Source organism: Emys orbicularis, chromosome 2 (assembly GCF_028017835.1).
Source record: "Emys orbicularis isolate rEmyOrb1 chromosome 2, rEmyOrb1.hap1, whole genome shotgun sequence".
NCBI lineage: Eukaryota > Metazoa > Chordata > Testudines > Emydidae > Emys > Emys orbicularis.
In genome coordinates, this window is record NC_088684.1 from 214,474,430 (window position 1) to 214,493,783 (window position 19,354).

General features: G+C 45.1%; 1 protein-coding gene across 1 annotated transcript; it reads right to left on the reverse strand.

Moving 5' to 3' along the window:
• Positions 1–18,098: 18,098 nt before the first annotated feature.
• TMEM158 (transmembrane protein 158) lies at positions 18,099–18,926 on the reverse strand. Its single transcript, XM_065397657.1, has one exon. The coding sequence runs from the start codon at positions 18,924–18,926 to the stop codon at positions 18,099–18,101; it is 828 nt and encodes a 275-aa protein (XP_065253729.1).
• Between the last annotated feature and the right edge of the window lie 428 nt (positions 18,927–19,354).

Sequence of the window (19,354 nt, forward strand, 5' to 3'; positions counted from 1 at the left end):
GCACCCAGGTAGGAATCCCAACAGCTTCTCTTTTCCGGTTAGCTGATGAGGGAGGAGAATTAGCTTCCCACTGGGGTTTTGCCCCTGGACGATGGGACCTTCTTCTTTCATGTTGGTTTTGGCTAGTAGATGTCTCTTAATCATCTGGTTGTTAGGTTTTGGGTAACATTTCCAAGTCCTGCATCTGACAGAGTATGGTCACATGGAAGGATGGGTGGGGGAATGGGTGGAAAAGCAGGAGAGACTGATGGGGTAAGTTATTAAAAATATATATGTTATTGAGAGAGAAATCTGTGGGGAAGATGTGTGAGAAAAATGAAGAGAGAAAATATGGAGGAGGAGATAAAGAAGACGAGGAAAAGAGAGGGGAGATGGAGAGAGAAAGAAAAAACAAACAAAACATTATAGAAAAGGAAAAGAAGAGTTAGGCAAATTGGCATAAAATAAGTAACATTTTAAAATATATTAAATAATAGGTTGATTGGCAATATGCTGCAATACATAATAAACAGAACACACCGCTTCAATCTTTTAAATTGCAGTGGTCTGGCTTGGGAGGCATGGTCACCTAGGTATTTTTTCCTCCAGGCTAGCAGGCTTACTCTTTTGGCTAGTAGGTGTCTAAAATCAATGGTTCAAGCCCAGCACTAGATAATGATAAACATGCACATCTGGCATGGAACAGATCATGTCATGGGACAGTAGACAGATGGCAGTGGGCCAAGGGCACCAGGGCAAACTCTTACTCTTAGAGAAAGGGCAGTGGGTTCTTCAAGGCCCGCTCAGAGTACACAGAAATTGGTTAAGAAGGTCTCTTCCACAGACCCATCTATAGTCAACTATTTGAGAGTAAGAGACAATTCAGACTTTCTGCTATACTGAGCTGAATGCAGAGTGACACAATTGCTATTTTTATAACATTCCATAACAGCAACATCCTTCTTTGATTAACCGAATCTCAGCATTAATTTTAGCACCAATCATCATCAAATCAGTTCTAAGAGCAATAATAAGAAAATGATATAATTTGTGAAATCTCATTCATCTGTGAAAACTATATTACGGTCTTTGGGCCCAATCTTGATGTTAATAGAAGTCTTGCTGGAATAAAGGATAGGACTCTTTATCTCTCACTTAGATCTGCAATTGCAGGAACATTCAATAGCAATATTACTTTATATAAAAAACGGTTGTAGCCTGGTTTCCTTATAACCCTGAAGATGTCAAAAATAGAGTTAGCATGGATAATACAGTGCAGTCCCTTTACCAGTTATATGGGTTGTTTTATTTCCAAGAATTTGTAGAATATTTCTTCTTCACTTGTTACATTGATTAAAAATATATACATTTTTATATTATTAGCTTGCCTTATTCTCTGTCCATCCACTGTTTTTCCAGCTCTTATTTTTCTGTCTGTGTCTGTCCATGAGTTTCTACCTATAGTTTGTTGGCCTGATCCTGCAATCCTTCTTCGGACTAACCTCAACGAAGGCAATGGAAGTTTAGCTTGAGTAAGAAACGCAGAATAAGGCCCCTTAATTTTAACCCCTGTATCTTACCTGTATACTTTTTTTATTTCTCTGTGATCTTATTTTGTCTCTTCCGCAGTCTATATTTTTTTCTAAACTGCTTAGTAGACACAAATTGGTACATACACTGTCTTTCTCCTGTTCTTTTTGTTTCTTTGCTTCCTTTTATTCGTCTTTCCATTTTAACAGCTTCCTGTTGCTTAGCAACACCAGCAGGTACATCAGATAGATACAGTCCCAATACTTCCAGGGGCTCTCACCTTACAGTGAACAAAAATGCAATTTAACTTACAGAGAGAAATCCTTCCTACAACAAGGTATGATGTATTTATGGTTCACTGAGTACCTAACGAAACAGGAATTATAGATCAATGCTACTTGGAAGTAGTGAATTCATAGGGAGTCTAAGTGCATGTCACCCAAGGCATTGGATATCCCAAACCAGACACAGAGTTTGGGGGGAAAGTCAGCCATTCCAGCTTCACCCCTTAAATCAATACCCTATTGAGATAATACAAAGACTAAAACTAGAAGTATGGATTTGAATTCAGACTTTCCAAACATTCAATGGTGTTCTAATCTTGAGAATTGATTTAGCTTATTATAGAGAAATGGGCCAGCTACCAAGTTAAGATCTAGAGCCAAACTTTATCAGAGTTTGAGGGTATTTGGATCAGTTTAGTTTGGACACAATTCTAATCAAACTCAATCTGATTATATCTAGTAAACATTTCTGGCATCCCAGATTTTTCCCCAGGCTTCTCCCTTGAGATAGTTTATTCTGCTTATTTTAACTAACGTAACTATGTTACTATTTCAGATTTCAAAAATGACATTGAGCAACTTATCAGTCAGAGCCATCCTTAGCTTTTCTAAGCAGGTCTGCAAAAAAATGTTCATCCTTCAAAATGTAACTGACTCCAAATCACTGAAGAAAACCCTGCATTCAGAATATTGCTAAATGACATACAAGAAATATGAGAAATGAATTAGTCAAAAATATGTTGCTGAAATATCTTTTTGACAAAAAAAATGGCATTTTGACCAAAACAAAAATTTTCAAAGGAAGTTTTTCATCTGGGTCAAAATTTTCCAAACTGATTTTGTTTTACCAAAAATGGTTTCTAAAATTTTATTTTTTTCTGTTGAAAAAACAAAAAATTATCTTGGGAAATTTTGAAAAAGAAATCAATTTAAAAATTCCATGAAAAATTATTGCCATTTTTCTACCAGTTTGAGAAACAGAAGAAATCACAGCTCAGATTAGTCAGCCCCAAAACTGGACTGAGGAATGCTGGTCTTTGTGTTATGAGCTACTCGTAGTGCATAAAAAATAAAAATAAATAACAGTAAACTTCAGGTAAAACTATTCTGCTAAACTATATGTTATGCAGTGTTGTTGTAGCCTTGTCAATCCCAGGATATTAAGAGAGACAAGGTGGGTGAGGTAATAGCTTTAATTGGACCAACTTCTGTTGGTGAGAGAGACAAGCTTTTGAGCTTCACCTTGAGTAGTCCCTTAGAATATGTGCTAACTACTTATGCTAAACTATCTGTTTGATCTTGTATTTAGTTGTGACACTCTAAATACCTTTCCCAGACATGAAGAAGAGCTCTATGTAGCTCAAAAGCTTGTCTCTCTTACCAACAAAAGTTGCTATTATAACTAGAAAGAAGTCCATTTATAGAACCAGATTCTGAACCAGAATCACAGAACCGGATTTTGAACCAGAATCATATAAGCAGCTACTGTGGTCTTTAATCGAGCAAAACTCCCATTGACTTCATTGCTTGATTAAGGCTTGATCCAAAGCCCATTGAAATCAATAGAAAGACTCTCTGACTTCAGCCGTGGTTAGCCCCTAAGGACCACATAACTTCGCCCATATGGAGGGCTGGATTCTGCAGCCTGTAGTTATGCTGAGTAGTCTAAGGGTATGTCTACACTACGAAATTAGGTCGAATTTATAGAAGCCGGTTTTATAGAAATCGGTTTTATACAGTCATTTGTGTGTGTCCCCACATAAAATGCTCTAAGTGCATTAAGTCGGCGGACCGCGTCCACAGTACCGAGGCTAGCGTCGACTTCCAGAGCGTTGCACTATGGGTAGCTATCCCACAGTTCCCGCAGTCTCCGCCGCCCATTGGAATTCTGGGTTGAGATCCCAATGCCTGATGATGCAAAAACAGTGTCACAGGGGGTTCTGGGTACATGTCGTCAGGCCCCTCCCCCTCCGCCAGAGCAACGGCAGACAATCGATTCGCGCCTTTTTACTTGGGTTACCTGTGCAGACAACATACCACGGCAAGCACGGAGCCCGCTCAGCTCAGCTCAGCTCAGCTCAGCTCACCGTCACCATATGTCATCTGGATGCCGGCAGACGTGGTACTGCATTGCTACACAGCAGCAGCTAATTGCCTTTTGGCAGTAGACGGTGCAGTATGACTGGTAGCCATCATCGGCTATCTGGGTGCTGGCAGACGTGGGGCTGCATTGCTATACAGCAGCAGCTCCTTGCCTTTTGGCAGTAGATGGTGTATTATGACTGGTATCCATCGTCGTTGTATTCCTCAGTGAGTTCGATCAGAGGCCCCTGGGCAGACATGTTTTGTCTCCTGGAGACTCAGTCCTGCCAGCAGTCCTATTGAACCATCTTGACGATGATGGCTAGCAGTCGTACTACAGCATCTTCTGCCAAGCACCCAGAAGATGCCGATGGCTATCAGTCATGCTGCACCGTCTGCAGCCAGCTTAAGATGTAAAAAATAGATGGACCAGATTTGTTCTGTATTCATTTGCTTCCCCATCCCTCCGTGAAATCAACGGCACGCTAAACCCAGGGTTTTGAGTTCAATCTTTGGGGGGGCCATTCTGTGTGACAGTTGTTTGTGTTTCTCCCTGAGGCACAGCCACCTTTGTTGATTTTAATTCCCTGTACCTGTAAGCCATGTCGTCACTCGCCCCTCCCTCCCTCCGTCAGACAATAGTTTCGCGCCTTTTTTCAGCCCAGACGCCATAGCACTGGGATCATGGAGCCCGCTCAGATCACCGCGGCAATTATGAGCACTATGAACACGACACGCATTGTCCTGGAGTATATGCAGAGCCAGAACATGCCAAAGCAAAACCAGGCGAGGAGACGATTGCAGCGATTGCAGCGCGGCGACGAGAGTGATGAGGAAATTGACATGGACATAGACCTCTCACAAAGTACAGGCCCCGGCAATGTGCAAATCATGGTGTTACTGGGGCAGGTTCATGCCATGGAACGCCAATTCTGGGCCCGGGAAACAAGCACAGACTGGTGGGACCGCATCGTGTTGCAGGTGTGGGACGATTCCCAGTGGCTGCGAAACTTTCACATGCATAAGGGCACTTTCATGGAACTTTGTGACTTGCTTTCCCCTGCCCTGAAGCACCAGAATACCAGGATGAGAGCAGCCCTCACAGTTGAGAAGTGAGTGGCGATAGCCCTGTGGAAGCTTGCAACGCCAGACAGCTACCGGTCAGTCGGGAATCAATTTGGAGTGGGCAAATCTACTGTGGGGGCTGCTGTGATCCAAGTAGCCAATGCAATCAAAGACCTGCTGATATCAAGGGTAGTGACTCTGGGAAATGAGCAGGTCATAATGGATGGCTTTGCTGCAATGGGATTCCCAAACTGTGGTGGGGTGATAGATGGAACCCATATCCCTATCTTGTCACCGGAGCACCAAGCCAACGAGTACATAAACCACAAGGGGTACTTTTCAATGCTGCTGCAAGCCCTGGTGGATCACAAGGGACGTTTTACTAACATCAATGTGGGATGGCCGGGAAAGGTACACGATGCTCGCGTCTTCAGGAACTCTGGTCTGTTTCAAAAGCTGGAGGAAGGGACTTTCTTCCCGGACCAGAAAATAACCATTGGGGATGTTGAAATGCCTATCATTATCCTTGGGGACCCAGCCTACCCCTTAATGCCATGGCTCATGAAGCCGTACACAGGCAGCCTGGACAGTAGTCAGGACCTGTTCAACTATAGGCTGAGCAAGTGCCAAATGGTGGTGGAATGTGCATTTGGACGTTTAAAAGCGCGCTGGCGCAGTTTACTGACTTGGATAGACCTCAGTGAAGCCAATATTCCAATTGTTATTGCTGCTTGCTGTGCGCTCCACAATATCTGTGAGAGTAAGGGGGAGACATTTATGGCAGGGTGGGAGGTTGAGGCAAATCACCTGGCCGCTGATTACACGCAGCCAGACACCAGGGCAGTTAGAAGAGTACAGCAGGGCAAGGTGCGCATCAGAGAAGCTTTGAAAATGAGTTTTGTGACTGACCAGGCTATGGTGTGAAACTTCTGTTTGTTTCTCCTTGATGAACCCTCCGCCCTCCCCCCCCCCCCCCCGGTTCACTCTATTTCCCTGTAAACTAACCACCCTCCCCTCCCCCCTTCGAGCACCACTTGCAGAGGCAATAAAGTCATTGTTACTTCACATTCATGCATTCTTTATTAATTCAGCACACAACTAGGGGGATAACTGCCAAGGTAGCCCGGGAGGGGTGGGGGAGGAGGGAAGGAAAAGGACACACTGCAGTTTAAAACTTTAACACTTATTGAAGGCCAGCCTTCTGATGCTCGGGCAATCATCTGGGGTGGAGTGACTGGGTGGCCGGAGGCCCCCCCACCGCGTTCTTGGGCGTCTGGGTGAGGAGGCTATGGAAGTTGGGGAGGAGGGCTGTTGGTTACACAGGGGCTGTAGCGGCGGTCTCTGCTCCTGCTGCCTTTCCTGCAGCTCAACCATATGCTGGAGCATATCAGTTTGATGCTCCAGCAGCCGGAGCATCGACTCTTGCCTTCTGTCAGCAAGCTGACGCCACCTATCCTCTTCAGCCTGCCACTTGCTCTCTTCAGCCCGCGATTCAGCCCGCCACCTCTCCTCTCATTCATATTGTGCTTTTTTGCACTCTGACATTGACTGCCTCCACGCATTCTGCTGTGCTCTGTCAGCGTGGGAGGACATCTGGAGCTCCAAGAACATATCATCCCGAGTCCGCCGTTTTCTCCTTCTAATCTTCACTAGCCTCTGTGAAGGAGAAACATTTGCAGCTGGTGGAGGAGAAGGGAGAGGTGGTTAAAAAAGACACATTTTAGAGAACAATGGGTACACTCTTTCACATTAAATTTTGCTGTTCACATTACACAGCACATGTGCTTTCGTTACAAGGTCGCATTTTTCCTCTTATATTGAGGGCCTGACGGTTTGGTGTGAGAGATCACTCACGCAGTGCCAGGCAACAGATTTGCAGGCAGCCATGGTAAGCCACAGTCTTTTGGCTTTTTTAACCTTCTTAACATGTGGGAATGGTTTCAACCAGTAGCGCCCTCATTTCCCATACCAAGCACCCGTTGGGTTGGCCATTTAAAATGGGTTTGCAATGTAAAAGGAGGGGCTGCGGTTTCCGGGTTAAAATGCAGCACAAACCCAACTACCCCCCCACACACACACCCAATTCTCTGGGATGATCACTTCACCCCTCCCCCCACTGCGTGGCTAACAGCGGGGAACATTTCTGTTCAGCCAAGCAGGAACGGGCACCTCTGAATGTCCCCTTAATAAAATCACCCCATTTCAACCAGGTGACCGTAAATGATATCACTCTCCTGAGGATAACAAAGAGAGATAAGGAATGGATGTTGTCTGCATGCCAGCAAACACCGGGACCATACGCTGCCATGCTTTGTTATGCAATGATTCCAGACTATGTGCTACTGACCTGGTGTGGTAAAGTGTCCTACCATGGCGGACGGGATAAGGCAGCCCTCCCCAGAAACCTTTTGCAAAGGCTTTGGGAGTACATGAAGGAGAGCTTTCTGGAGATGTCCCTGGAGGATTTCCGCTCCATCCCCATACACGTTAACAGACTTTTCCAGTAGCTGTACTGGCCGCGATTGCCAGGGCAAATTAATCATTAATCATTAAACACGCTTGCGTTTAAACCATGTGTAATATTTACAAAGGTACACTCACCAGAGGTCCCTTGTGTGCCCTCAGGGTCTGGGAGCACGCCTTGGGTGAGTTCGGGGGTTACTGGTTCCAGGTCCAGGGTGATAAACATATCCTGGCTGTTGGGAAAACCGGTTTCTCCGCTTCCTTGCTATGAGCTATCTTCATTGTCTTCATCATTATCTTCCTCGTACCCCGAACCTGCTTCCCTGTTGCGTGATTCTCCATTGATGGAGTCAAAGCACACGGTTGGGGTAGTGGTGGCTGCACCCCCTAGAATGGCATGCAGCTCCGCGTAGAAGTGGCACAATTGCGGCTCTGCCCCGGACCTTCCGTTTGCCTCTCTGGCTTTCTGGTAGGCTTGCCTTAGCTCCTTAATTTTCATGCAGCACTGCTGTGCGTCCCTGTTATGGCCTCTGTCCTTCATGGCCTTTGAGACTTTTTCCAGTATTTTGCCATTTCGTTGACTGCTACAGAGTTCAGCTAGCACTGATTCATCTCCCCATATGGCGAGCAGATCCCGTACCTCCCGTTCTGTCCATGCTGGAGCTCTTTTGCGATCCTGGGACTCCATCATGGTTACCTGTGCTGATGAGCTCTGCGTGGTCACCTGTGCTCTCCATGCTGGGCAAACAGGAAATGAAATTCAAACGTTCGCGGGGCTTTTCCTGTCTACCTGGTCAGTGCATCTGAGTTGAGAGTGCTGTCCAGAGCGGTCACAATGAAGTACTGTGGGATAGCTCCCGGAGGCCAATAACGTCGAATTCCGTCCACACTACCCCAAATCCGACCCGCAAAGGCTGATTTTAGCGCTAATCCCCTCGTCAGAGGTGGAGTAAAGAAACCCTTTAAGTCGAAAGAAAGGGCTTCGTCGTGTGGACGTGTCCAGGCTTAATTCGATTTAACGCTGCTAAATTCGACCTAAACTCGTAGTGTAGACCAGGCCTAACTGAACTAAGTTCATTCAGGGCCTTGCTCAGCAATCCTTACTCATGCTGAGCAGTATTTACCATCACAAATAGTCCTATTGAGGTCAGTGGGGCTACTGTAGTTACTAATTAATGTAAGAGTTGCTGAACTGGATTCTGAATAAATAACACCTGTATATTTATCTGAATACAACAATTCTGTCCCAACACGTATGTACTTATGCATGTATTAAAAAAGACTACACTGACTATTGCTGACCTATTAATATATAATAATAATGCTTCAAATAACCCTATACATTCTTGAATAATAATAGTGCCCCAATTACCCATGTATATTCTTATCACGTTGAAATACTCTGCACTAAGTAACAATGCCTACAATAATGTCATTTCTAAAAACTGTGTACCTACCTGCTACTATTCTTATAAAGCATAAATATTTTTTTTAAATATATATAAAACCAACCCTTTATGCTAGACCTGAACCAACAATTTACTAGTCTAGCACTGATCATATAACCTAAATAAGTATACTAACCCCTAATGCTAAATCTTTTTTAGGGAAAGAATTTGTTGGTTCTTGGAACCAAAAAGCAAAAGATAATAAACTTGCATCAAATATAAAGAAACAAAGATTTGCCTCCATTCCAATGCTCCAACATTAATCCTTGCTTTCCAGCAAACAAATGCTAGAATAAACTAAGTATAATTATAAGAGAACCAGATTTACAAAATATTTGACAAAGAAAAAATAACTGATCTTTTTTTGTCTTTTCATCATCCTTCCCTGCCCCGCACCTCCCCTCCCACCCCGCTTTAACTTCTTATTACACAAAACAAGGCCTCATATAGGAATCACTGAGAATAAGAATAATTATATTTGGGCTACTAATCCTCCTCTTGTGCTGTCCCTGATAACAACTGGTTTTAAAAACAAATCCAGACAGGTGGGAATATGGCTTAGACTCATCCCTTGAAAAGAAATTATAAAAATTACACTGCTAGTGAAAGAGGAAAAAAACATAGACACCAGCTCTGTATATAGTTAAAATCCAAAACTAGCTGATGATCCAGATTATTAAAGACATGCATCAGTTTATTTGGGTCTGATGCTTCCATATTTAGACAGCTGCAGTGGCACAGGAGCCAGCAAACAGCGCTGTAAACAGTTTGAGTGGGAGTTCTGTTGGAGGAGAAGGCATTTGTAGAGACAGGTAGGGGCAGTGTGCTGGGAGAGAAGCTGAGCCCTGATTAGGGGGCGGGGCTTCTCTGATTAGGGGTCCTATAAAGGTAGCCAGTCAGGCAGCGGCACAGGAGCCAGCAAACAGAGTGGTAAACAGGGGAGTTTGAGTGGGAATTTGTAAGGGGAGTCTGGGGGGAAGACTAGGAGAACCAGGCAGAGGAACAGACAGGCTAGTGAAGGGAGTGTGTGGTGTTCTGGCAGTGTTGTGGTGCTCGTTGGGGGGTTGTTTTGCTGTGTTTGGTGGTGTTTTGGTTTGGTTTGTGTTTCCCGGACTAACAGGACTTAGGTGGGAAGTCTATGACAGATACAGAGGCAGCACTGGTAGTGACCCAAGCAGTGAAAGACACAATGAAGATGACTGGATGTGGAAGCTGCGGCATGTACATGATCCTGGAGGCGGTACCTGAAAAGTGTTTCGTCTGCATGAAGTGCCACCTGATAGAGCTGATGGAAGAAAAGATCCGAGGATTGGAGATGCAGGTGGAAACTCTGGTTGAGTTTAGAAGGGGGTTCGAGCAGATGATGGAGCAAAGACATGAGGAGGCTGAAGGGAAAAGCTCAGACTTGCAGATGGAAGCAGGACCAAAGAACTCTGAGAGGAGACTGCTGGGTGAGGAAAGTGGACAGTGGAAGCATGTGACTAAGAGAACCAGGCAAAGGGAAAAAAGGGCTAGTGAAGGAGAAATAGAGCTCAGGAACAGGTTTGCAGAGTTGGAAAATGAAGAAGGGGCAAAGCCGATGGTCACTGAACGTGGGAGGGCAAGGAAGAAGATAAGAACAGCTAGTTCTATAGGAAGAGGGGAAGTCAATGGAGATAACACCAAATATGAGCCCCATGAGGATACAGGATGGGTTGCAGAGGATTGCAAGGGAGAATAGGAATCGAGAGGACTTGCAGCCAGAGGGAACAGGGGATAAACTGGAGAATCGCACCATCACCAGGAAAAGGCAGGTCTACATGATTGGGGACTCCTTACTGAGAAGAACAGACAGGCCTGTAACCAGAGCTGATCCAGAGAACAGAAGGGTGTGCTGTCTGCCGGGTGCTAAGATACGGGATGTGGACCTGAGGCTGAAGAAGATCCTCATGGGAGCGGGAAAGAATCCACTGATTGTCCTTCATGTGGGAACAAATGATATGGCTAGATTCTCGCTGGAACATATCAAGGGAGACTATGCCAGGCTGGGGAAGATGCTTAAGGAAATCGAGGCTCAGGTGATCTTCAGTGGGATTCTGCTTGTTCCTAGAGAAGGGCAACAAAGGTGTGACAAGATTATAATGATCAACAGATGGCTCAGGCAGTGGTGCTATAAGGAGGGATTTGGGATGTATGTCCACTGGGAGGCATTCATGGACAGAGGACTGTTCTCTCAGGATGGACTTCACCTGAGTAGGGAGGGAAATAGACTTCTAAGATGGAGGCTGGCACAACTGATTAAGAGAGCTTTAAACTAGGAATTTGGGGGAAATGGTTGGGAGATGTCCAGGTAATCTCAATGCTGGATTTTAACATTGAGAGGGAAGAAAATGAAGTAAGAAAGGATACAGCCATGGGTAGGAGAATGGACATAAGGAGGAAGGGTAGTGTAGATACCAGTCTAATAGGTGATACTGGCCGTAGAATGTCTGTGCCTAATCGGGTAAAGAATGTGAGTGAAGCCAAACAGCAAAAATTAAGATGTTTGTACACCAACGCAAGGAGCCTAGGTAACAAAATGGAGGAACTAGAATTACTGGTGCAGGAAGTGAAACCAGATATTATAGGGATAACAGAAACATGGTGGAATAGTAGTCATGACTGGAGTACAGGTATTGAAGGGTATGTGCTGTTTAGGAAAGACAGAAATAAAGGCAAAGGTGGTGGAGTATCATTGTATATCCATGATGAGGTAGACTGTAAAGAAATAAGAAGTGATGGAATGGATAAGACAGAGTCTGTCTGGGCAAAAATCACATTGGGGAAGAAAGCTACTAGAGCCTCCCCTGGGATGGTGCTTGGGGTGTGCTATAGACCACCAGGATCTGATTTGGATATGGATAGAGACCTCTTTAATGTTTTTAATGAAGTAAATACTAATGGGAATTGTGTGATCATGGGAGACTTTAACTTCCCAGATATAGACTGGAGGATAAGTGCTAGTAATAATAATAGGGCTCAGATTTTCCTGGATGCGATAGCTGATGGATTCCTTCACCAAGTAGTTGCTGAACCAACAAGAGGAGATGACATTTTAGATTTGGTTTTGGTGAGTAGTGAAGACCTCATAGAAGAAATGGCTGTAGGGGACAACCTTGGTTCGCGCGATCACGAGCTAATTCAGTTCAAACTAAATGGAAGGATAAACAAAAATAGATCTGTGACTAGGGTTTTTGATTTCAAAAGGGCTAACTTTAAAAAATTAAGGAAGTGGATTGGACTGAAGAACTTGTGGATCTAAACGCGGAGGAGGCCTGGAGAAACTGAAGCCTGCATCCCAAGAAAGGGGGGGAAATTCATAGGCAGGAGTTGTAGACCAAGCTGGATGAGCAAGCATCTCAGAGAGGTGATTAAGAAAAAGCAGAAAGCCTACAAGGAGTGGAAGATGGGAGGGATTAGCAAGGAAAGCTACCTTATTGAGGTCAGAACATGTAGGGATAAAGTGAGAAAGGCCAAAAGCCATGTAGAGTTGGACCTTGCAAAGGGAATTAAAACCAATAGCAAAAGGTTCTATAGCCATATATATAAGAAGAAAACAAAGAAAGAAGTGGGCCACTAAAAACTGAGGATGGAGTGGAGGTTAAGGATAATCTAGGCATGGCCAATATCTAAACAAATACTTTGCCTCAGTCTTTAATGAGGCTAATGAGGAGCTTAGGGATAATGATAGGATGACAAATGGGAATGAGGATATGGAGGTAGATATTACCACATCTGAGGTAGAAGCCAAACTCGAACAGCTTAATGGGACTAAATCAGGGGCCCAGATAATCTTCATCCAAGAATATGAAAGGAACTGGCACATGAAATTGCAAGCCCATTAGCAAGAATTTTTAATGAATCTGTAAACTCAGAGGTCGTACCGTATGACTGGAGAACTGCTAACATAGTTCCTATTTTTAATAAAGGGGGGGGAAAGTGATCCGGGTAACTACAGACCTGTTAGTTTGACATTTGTAGTATGCAAGGTCTTGGAAAAAATTTTGAAGGAGAAAGTAGTTAAGGACATTGAGGTCAATGGTAAATGGGACAAAATACAACATGGTTTTACAAAAGGTAGATCATGCCAAACCAACCTGATCTCCTTCTTTGAGAAGGTAACAGTCTTTTTAGACAAAGGAAATGCAGTGGATCTAATTTACCTCGATTTCAGTAAGGCATTTGATACGGTTCCACATGGGGAATTATTAGTTAAATTGGAAAAGATGGGGATCAGTATGAAAATTGAAAGGTGGATAAGGAACTGGTTAAAGGGGAGACTACAACGGGTCATACTGAAAGGTGAACTGTCAGGCTGGAGGGAGGTTACTAGTGGAGTTCCTCAGGGATTGGTTTGGGGACCAATCTTATTTAATCTTTTTATTACTGACCTTGGCACAAAAAGTGGAAGTGTGCTAATAAAGTTTGCGGATGACACAAAGCTGGAAGGTATTGCCAATTCAGAGAGGGACCGGGATATCATACAGGAAGATCTGGATGACCTTGTAAACTGGAGTAATAGTAATAGGATGAAATTTAATAGTGAAAAGTGCAAGGTCATGCATTTAGGGATTAATAACAAGAATTTTTGTTATAAGCAGGGGACTCATCAGTTGGAAGTAACAGAGGAGGAGAAGGACATCGGAGTATTGGTTGATCACAAGATGACTATGAGCCACCAATGTGATATGGCCGTGAAAAAAGCTAATGCGGTCTTGGGATCCGTCAGGCGAGGTATTTCCAGTAGAGATAAGGAGGTGTTAGTACCGTTATACAAGGCATGGGTGAGACCTCATCTGGAATACTGTGTGCAGTTCAGTCTCCCATGTTTAAGAAGAATGAATTCAAACTGGAACAGGTACAGCGAAGGGCTACTAGGATGATCCAAGGAATGGAAAACCTGTCTTATGAAAGGAGTCTCAAAGAGCTTGGCTTGTTTAGCCTAACCAAAAGAAGGCTGAGGGGAGATATGATTGCTCTCTAGAAATATATAAGAGGGATAAATACCAGGGAGGGAGAGGAATTATTTAAGCTCAGTACCAATGTGGACACAAGAACAAATGGATATAAACTGGCCATCAGGAAGTTTAGATTTGAAATTAGACTAAGGTTTCTAACCATCAGAGGAGTGAAGTTCTGGAACAGCCTTCCAAGGGGAGCAGTAGGGGCATAAGACATATCTGACTTCAAGACTAAACTTGATAAGTTTATGGAGGGGATGGTATGATGGGATAGCCTAATTTTGGCAATTAATTGATCTTTGACTATTAGCGGTAAATATGACCCATGGCCTGTGATGGGATGTTAGATGGGGTAGGATCTGAGTTACTACAGAGAATTCTTTTCTGGGTGTCTGACTGGTGAGTCTTGCCTACATGCTCAGGGTTGAGCTGATCGCCATATTTGGGGTTGGAATGGAATTTTCCTCCAGGGCAGATTGGCAGAGGCCCTGGGGGTTTTTCACCTTCCTCAGCTGCGTGGGGCACGGGTCACTTGCTGGAGGAGTCTCTGCACCTTGACGTCTTTAAACCATGATTTGAGGACTTCAATGGCTCAGACATAGGTTAGGGGTTTATTGCAGGGGTGGGTGGGTGGGATTCTGTGGCCTGCATTGTGCAGGAGGTCAGACTAGACAATCATAATGGTCCCTTCTGACCTTAAAGTCTATGAATCTATTTATTTAGACAAAATTCCCATCGACATTGATGAAAGCATTGCCTGAATGAGAACTAAAGGACTGCATCCTTAGTTACTGAGAATCATAGTAGTGTCTTGAACCAAGTTAGAAGAGAGCATTTTCATTGCTACTATTGGGATAGATGCATGAATCACTGCGTGAAGTTCTATTGCTGTGTTATGTAGGAGGCTATCTCATCATAATGATCACTACTGTCTTAAAATCCAAGAATCAATTACTTTACTATTGACTTGGGACCAACAGAGAATCTTGGGTATTGCCCGGACCATACCAAGCTTTGAAATTTTATTCTTCAGGGGACAAATCTTGCCTCCATTTCTATGGGCATAGAAGGCCCTTTGGGGAAAATTATTCTGGCAGTCTGTACAATGGGTATATATCTTCTGTGCCCCATGCAACTTGGCTCTCCAGAAGGTCCCTGCATCCCAGGGGAGTTTTAGGGTCCAGAGACAATGCTGATGCATCTCCCACAATGCAGTTCCACTGGCTATTCCCCCTTTGTGAATGGAGCATGCTTAGCCACAGAGGTTACTGCAACCCAAGGAGAAGCCCACACTGTCTCCTTGATCTGAGACAAGTTTTTCTAGAGCACAACAAATTAATTTGTGCTGAGAACAGGATTTGTCCTTTTCTGATTTTACATGATCCATCCATTCTAACATCTCATACTATAACAAAAGTTATTTTAACAAGTGCCCTACTTATGTTGAGGTGTATAGGTAGATTGAAAGCAAATTCTTCTCCATTTTCTCACTTGTTTATTGATGCAGCAAAACATACGATAATTAGAGCTGCATTTATATAAAATTTGCATTCAAGTAGATTGTGGTATGAGCTAGGGAACTCACCCTTAACTTTATAGTCTGTATATCTATTTTGTATTAACTTTTTAGTCATTCTTGATATGTTTCTGTAGGCATCAGTTAAAAGAAGAATTGTTAAAAATGGTAATTTTATAAGATCCAATTTCAGTTAGTGAAATTCAGATGAAATCTATGGAGCTTTGCTGGTGAAATTGGTGTGAGAAGAGAATTGGGCCCATAAAGATCTTAAATTTAAACATATGCTCAAGTGCTTTGTTGAATCAGAAAAAGAATGTTCAGTATTTTGCAGAATCAGCCCGTTAGTTCAACCCAAGGTTATTAGCACTCTCTGCCTACGTGTGTGCTGTTGTTAACAATAATGCCTTGCTGGCACTGTAAATCTTCACTAGATATTTTATTATATATGTACAGGCTCTATAGCACTTAGATGCATTTGGGAGGATGTTGACATGGCTTCATTTGTACCTGGATGCTATATTCTCCCAGGGCCCCTGTATTTATATTTTAGGAGGTTTGAGTCACCCAGGGTATCAAAGCTACATAAGGCAAATATTTGCTTTTATGTGCATTTCTCATTTCTGAAAAAAATAATCCATACAAAATGGAAATGTATTTCTCACATCAAGAACAGAAAGATAGGATTCAGTGAACTAGCTACACAGGAGAAAATGCCACAGATCAATAGGTAACATGAACATTTTTCATGTTACCTATTGAGCCTATATTTGTTAAAATAAGGTTCCATTGACCTCAGTGGACCTATTGTCTGAGTAAGAGCTGCAGGATAAACCCCTAAAATATAAGATTTTTAAATATATATTTTATTTATTTTATCTATTTCATCCAGTATGCTCAGTACTTTGTTTATCTCTGCATTCTCTTTCATCAAATTTCATATGGTATAAAATATTGCATAAATTTATTTTACTTGTTTAAAAATAGTAAAATAAATACCAAAACAGAATTCTAACAGGATTTAACCCATTCAAACTTTTCATGCCAATATGAGTTGCCTTATCTCATCTACATAAACCCTAGAAGAATTAAACAAAAATGCTCATGTCGTGTTAAATTAGCCATTAGAGTGAGCTCAGATGTGCCTAGAAATCAAAGATGCTGACACTGGCAAAAAAGTTAGAAATCTTATCACAAGTCTTGTTCGCTTTATTCCCACAACTGGTCTCATTGACTTCAGCTGGACGATTCATTTGGCGAATGCAAAGAGCTAAAAAGTTCCTTATAGAGCTAAAAAGTTCAAACAAAATCATTCCTTAATTTACACTGAACTTTTCAGGCATGTGAAATTTCAGAGACATCAGTTGTGGCTGACCACTGTGTAGGGGACACAAGAAAGGAGGTTTCTTACAGCCTCTCTCTCCCTTTACACAGGGGGCCAGTCAAAATCTGATTCTAGGTTTATAATTCCTTCCCTACCCAATCCCTAAATTTGGGGTTAAACAACCTGACCGTACCCCTTTAAGACGAATAGTCACAAAGAAGTACTATATTACAATTCCTTTTGCAAGTGTATTTGAGCTTGCTTTGAGCCATGCACTTTGTCGGAGTCACAGAGAGTTGTTTTCCAGCTGTTTTGGATACAGTACAAATAGTGGGCCAGATCCTCAGATGGTAGGTACTTGTCTAGCTCTGTTGAAGTCAACAGACCCCAAGGAACGTGTAAATGGGCACAGCTCCATAGAAGTTAATGGAACTATGCTGGTGAACTCCACTTAAGGATCTAGACCACTGATTCTTATCCTGAAGTGAGTGGAAGTTTTGAAGATTAATTCCAATGGAAGCAGGATCCCATTATTTGTATTCTGAAAGAAGGGCAAACACTTTAGAAAAAGCTTTTGGGTGACCATCAATCCACTTCCTCTAATAACACATGTAACATACCCTCATTTCTATTGATGGTCTTCACGATCAGCTAGGAGAACTGGGAATTTTGCAGAACCCTTCTTTCCCATCCTGGGAGAAACAGAGCAGCAGAAGGCTAAGCATGACTTCCAGAAAGAAAATCTCTGTATTAAAAGCCAAGTAACGCAGAACTACAATATTAAATGCACATTATCTGAAATGGGAAATACATTGTAAAAGTTTCATTAAAGTTCAGTTTCAGCAATAACAATATATCAGTTTTAAATCCTGCCAGAAAAGATTCTTCTGATGTAAATAAAACTGCTAAGACAAATTTGTTCATATACAAATAGCTACTCTGACTAAAACAACTGCAATTGAATAGGGTTTTTCGGGTTTTTTTTTTAATTATTATTATTTTTTATTTTTATTTTTTACTAAAACGTCCATTTAAAACGGCTATTAAATATAGAAAACAAATACACAGGATTTGGTCGTTTTCTGCTATGAATCTTGGGCACATGAAAATAAAATCAAATCCCTTTGACTACTGGGGAGGGAGCAATGCTCCGCAAAGGATTCATTGCAGAGAAACCGTCAGGTCCCAGACAACCCCCCGACCGCCACACTCGCCTGCATTGGACACCAAGAAACTTGGGCAAGGCTTTAAAGTGCTCCACACACACACACACACACACCAACAACAACAACCCCGGTTAAGCGTTTACAAAGAGCGCGCGGGGAGGGGAAGCGAGTCCACCAGCGTCCGCCCCAGTCTCGGGAGCCCCGCGGGAGCGGGTCGCCCAGCAAACGGAGGAGGGCGGCCTTAGCCGGTGTGGGAGGGGGGTTATTTGCCAGCGTTGGTGGCGCCCGCAGCCACCGCGGTGCTTCTCCTCTGCTCCATGCCGTTGGGCAGGAAGCCGGCGATGATGGGCACCGGCCAGATGAGGGCGGCCACGCTCCACACGATGATGACGAGAGTCATGAAACAAGCCACCAGGGTGGACTCGATGGGCTTGCGGTTCAGCCGCCAGCCCGGCTCCCCCTTCAGCTCCTCCAGGCTGAAATCCAGGCAGCAGAAATTCAGCGGCTCCCCCTGCAGCCAGTACTGGCCGGGCTCGGACAGCGAGGAGGAGGAGGAGGAGGCGGCGGCCGCTGCCCGGAGCCGCCCGACCCGGCGCCCCCGCACCCAGCTGCAGCCCACGCAGAGGCGCAGGTCCTGCTGGGCTCCCCCCGCCGCCAGCCCCAGGTGCTCGATGAGCAGCGGCGGCCCCACGCGGTGGAAGGCGGCGGAGAAGAAGGCCCGCCCGTGGCCGTTGGTGGAGAAGAGCAGCAGGTCGCACGGGATGCCCAGCGGGCGGCTCCAGCGCACCAGCAGCGAGCTCAGCATCTGCCGCTGCACGCTGATGTTGCAGGGCGCCTCCTCGGGGGGCTGGGGCGGCTGCTGGCCGGCGGCGGCGGGAGGCGGCTCCTGGCTGGGGCTGCCCGCCTCAGCCTGCCCGCCCACCCCGCGCAGGTCCCGCTCCAGGCTGGCCAGGGAGCGCGAGGAGGAGTTGATGGGGGGCAGCAAGAGCTCCGGCTCCTCCTGCCCCCCGCCGGCCGCGGCGGGGCTCCAGCCCTGGCAGGGGGGCAGGCAGGCGGCCAGCAGCGCCGGCAGGAGCGGCGGCAGCAGCATGGCATGGACTCAGAGCCGGCGAGGAGGAGGTGGAGGCTGCATGGCGCTGCCGCCCGCCACCCGGCTGGGGAGGGCGTGGGAGCCGGGCTGGGGCCGCCGCTGCTGCTCGGCGAAGGGCTGAGGGAAAAGGCGCGCGTGACGGCAGCAGCTCGGCAGCCCGCCTCCGCCCCCTGCTCAGCCCCGACGGGAGGAGCGGCCGGGCGGGAGCCCTGCTCGGCTCAGGCGCTCTGCGGGGCTCCCCCCAGCATCAGAGGCAGGCACCCCTCACACTCCCTACGTGGGGACCCCCTCAGAACGGGCCCCCTTCTCCCTCCCGGCCAGGGCTCCCCTCGCTCCCCGCGCCTAGCTTCCTCCCTGCTCTGTGGGGCGGGGCGGGGCGCCCTCTCTCCGCACCCCCGCCCCAGGACACCTGCCCCACAGGGCGATTC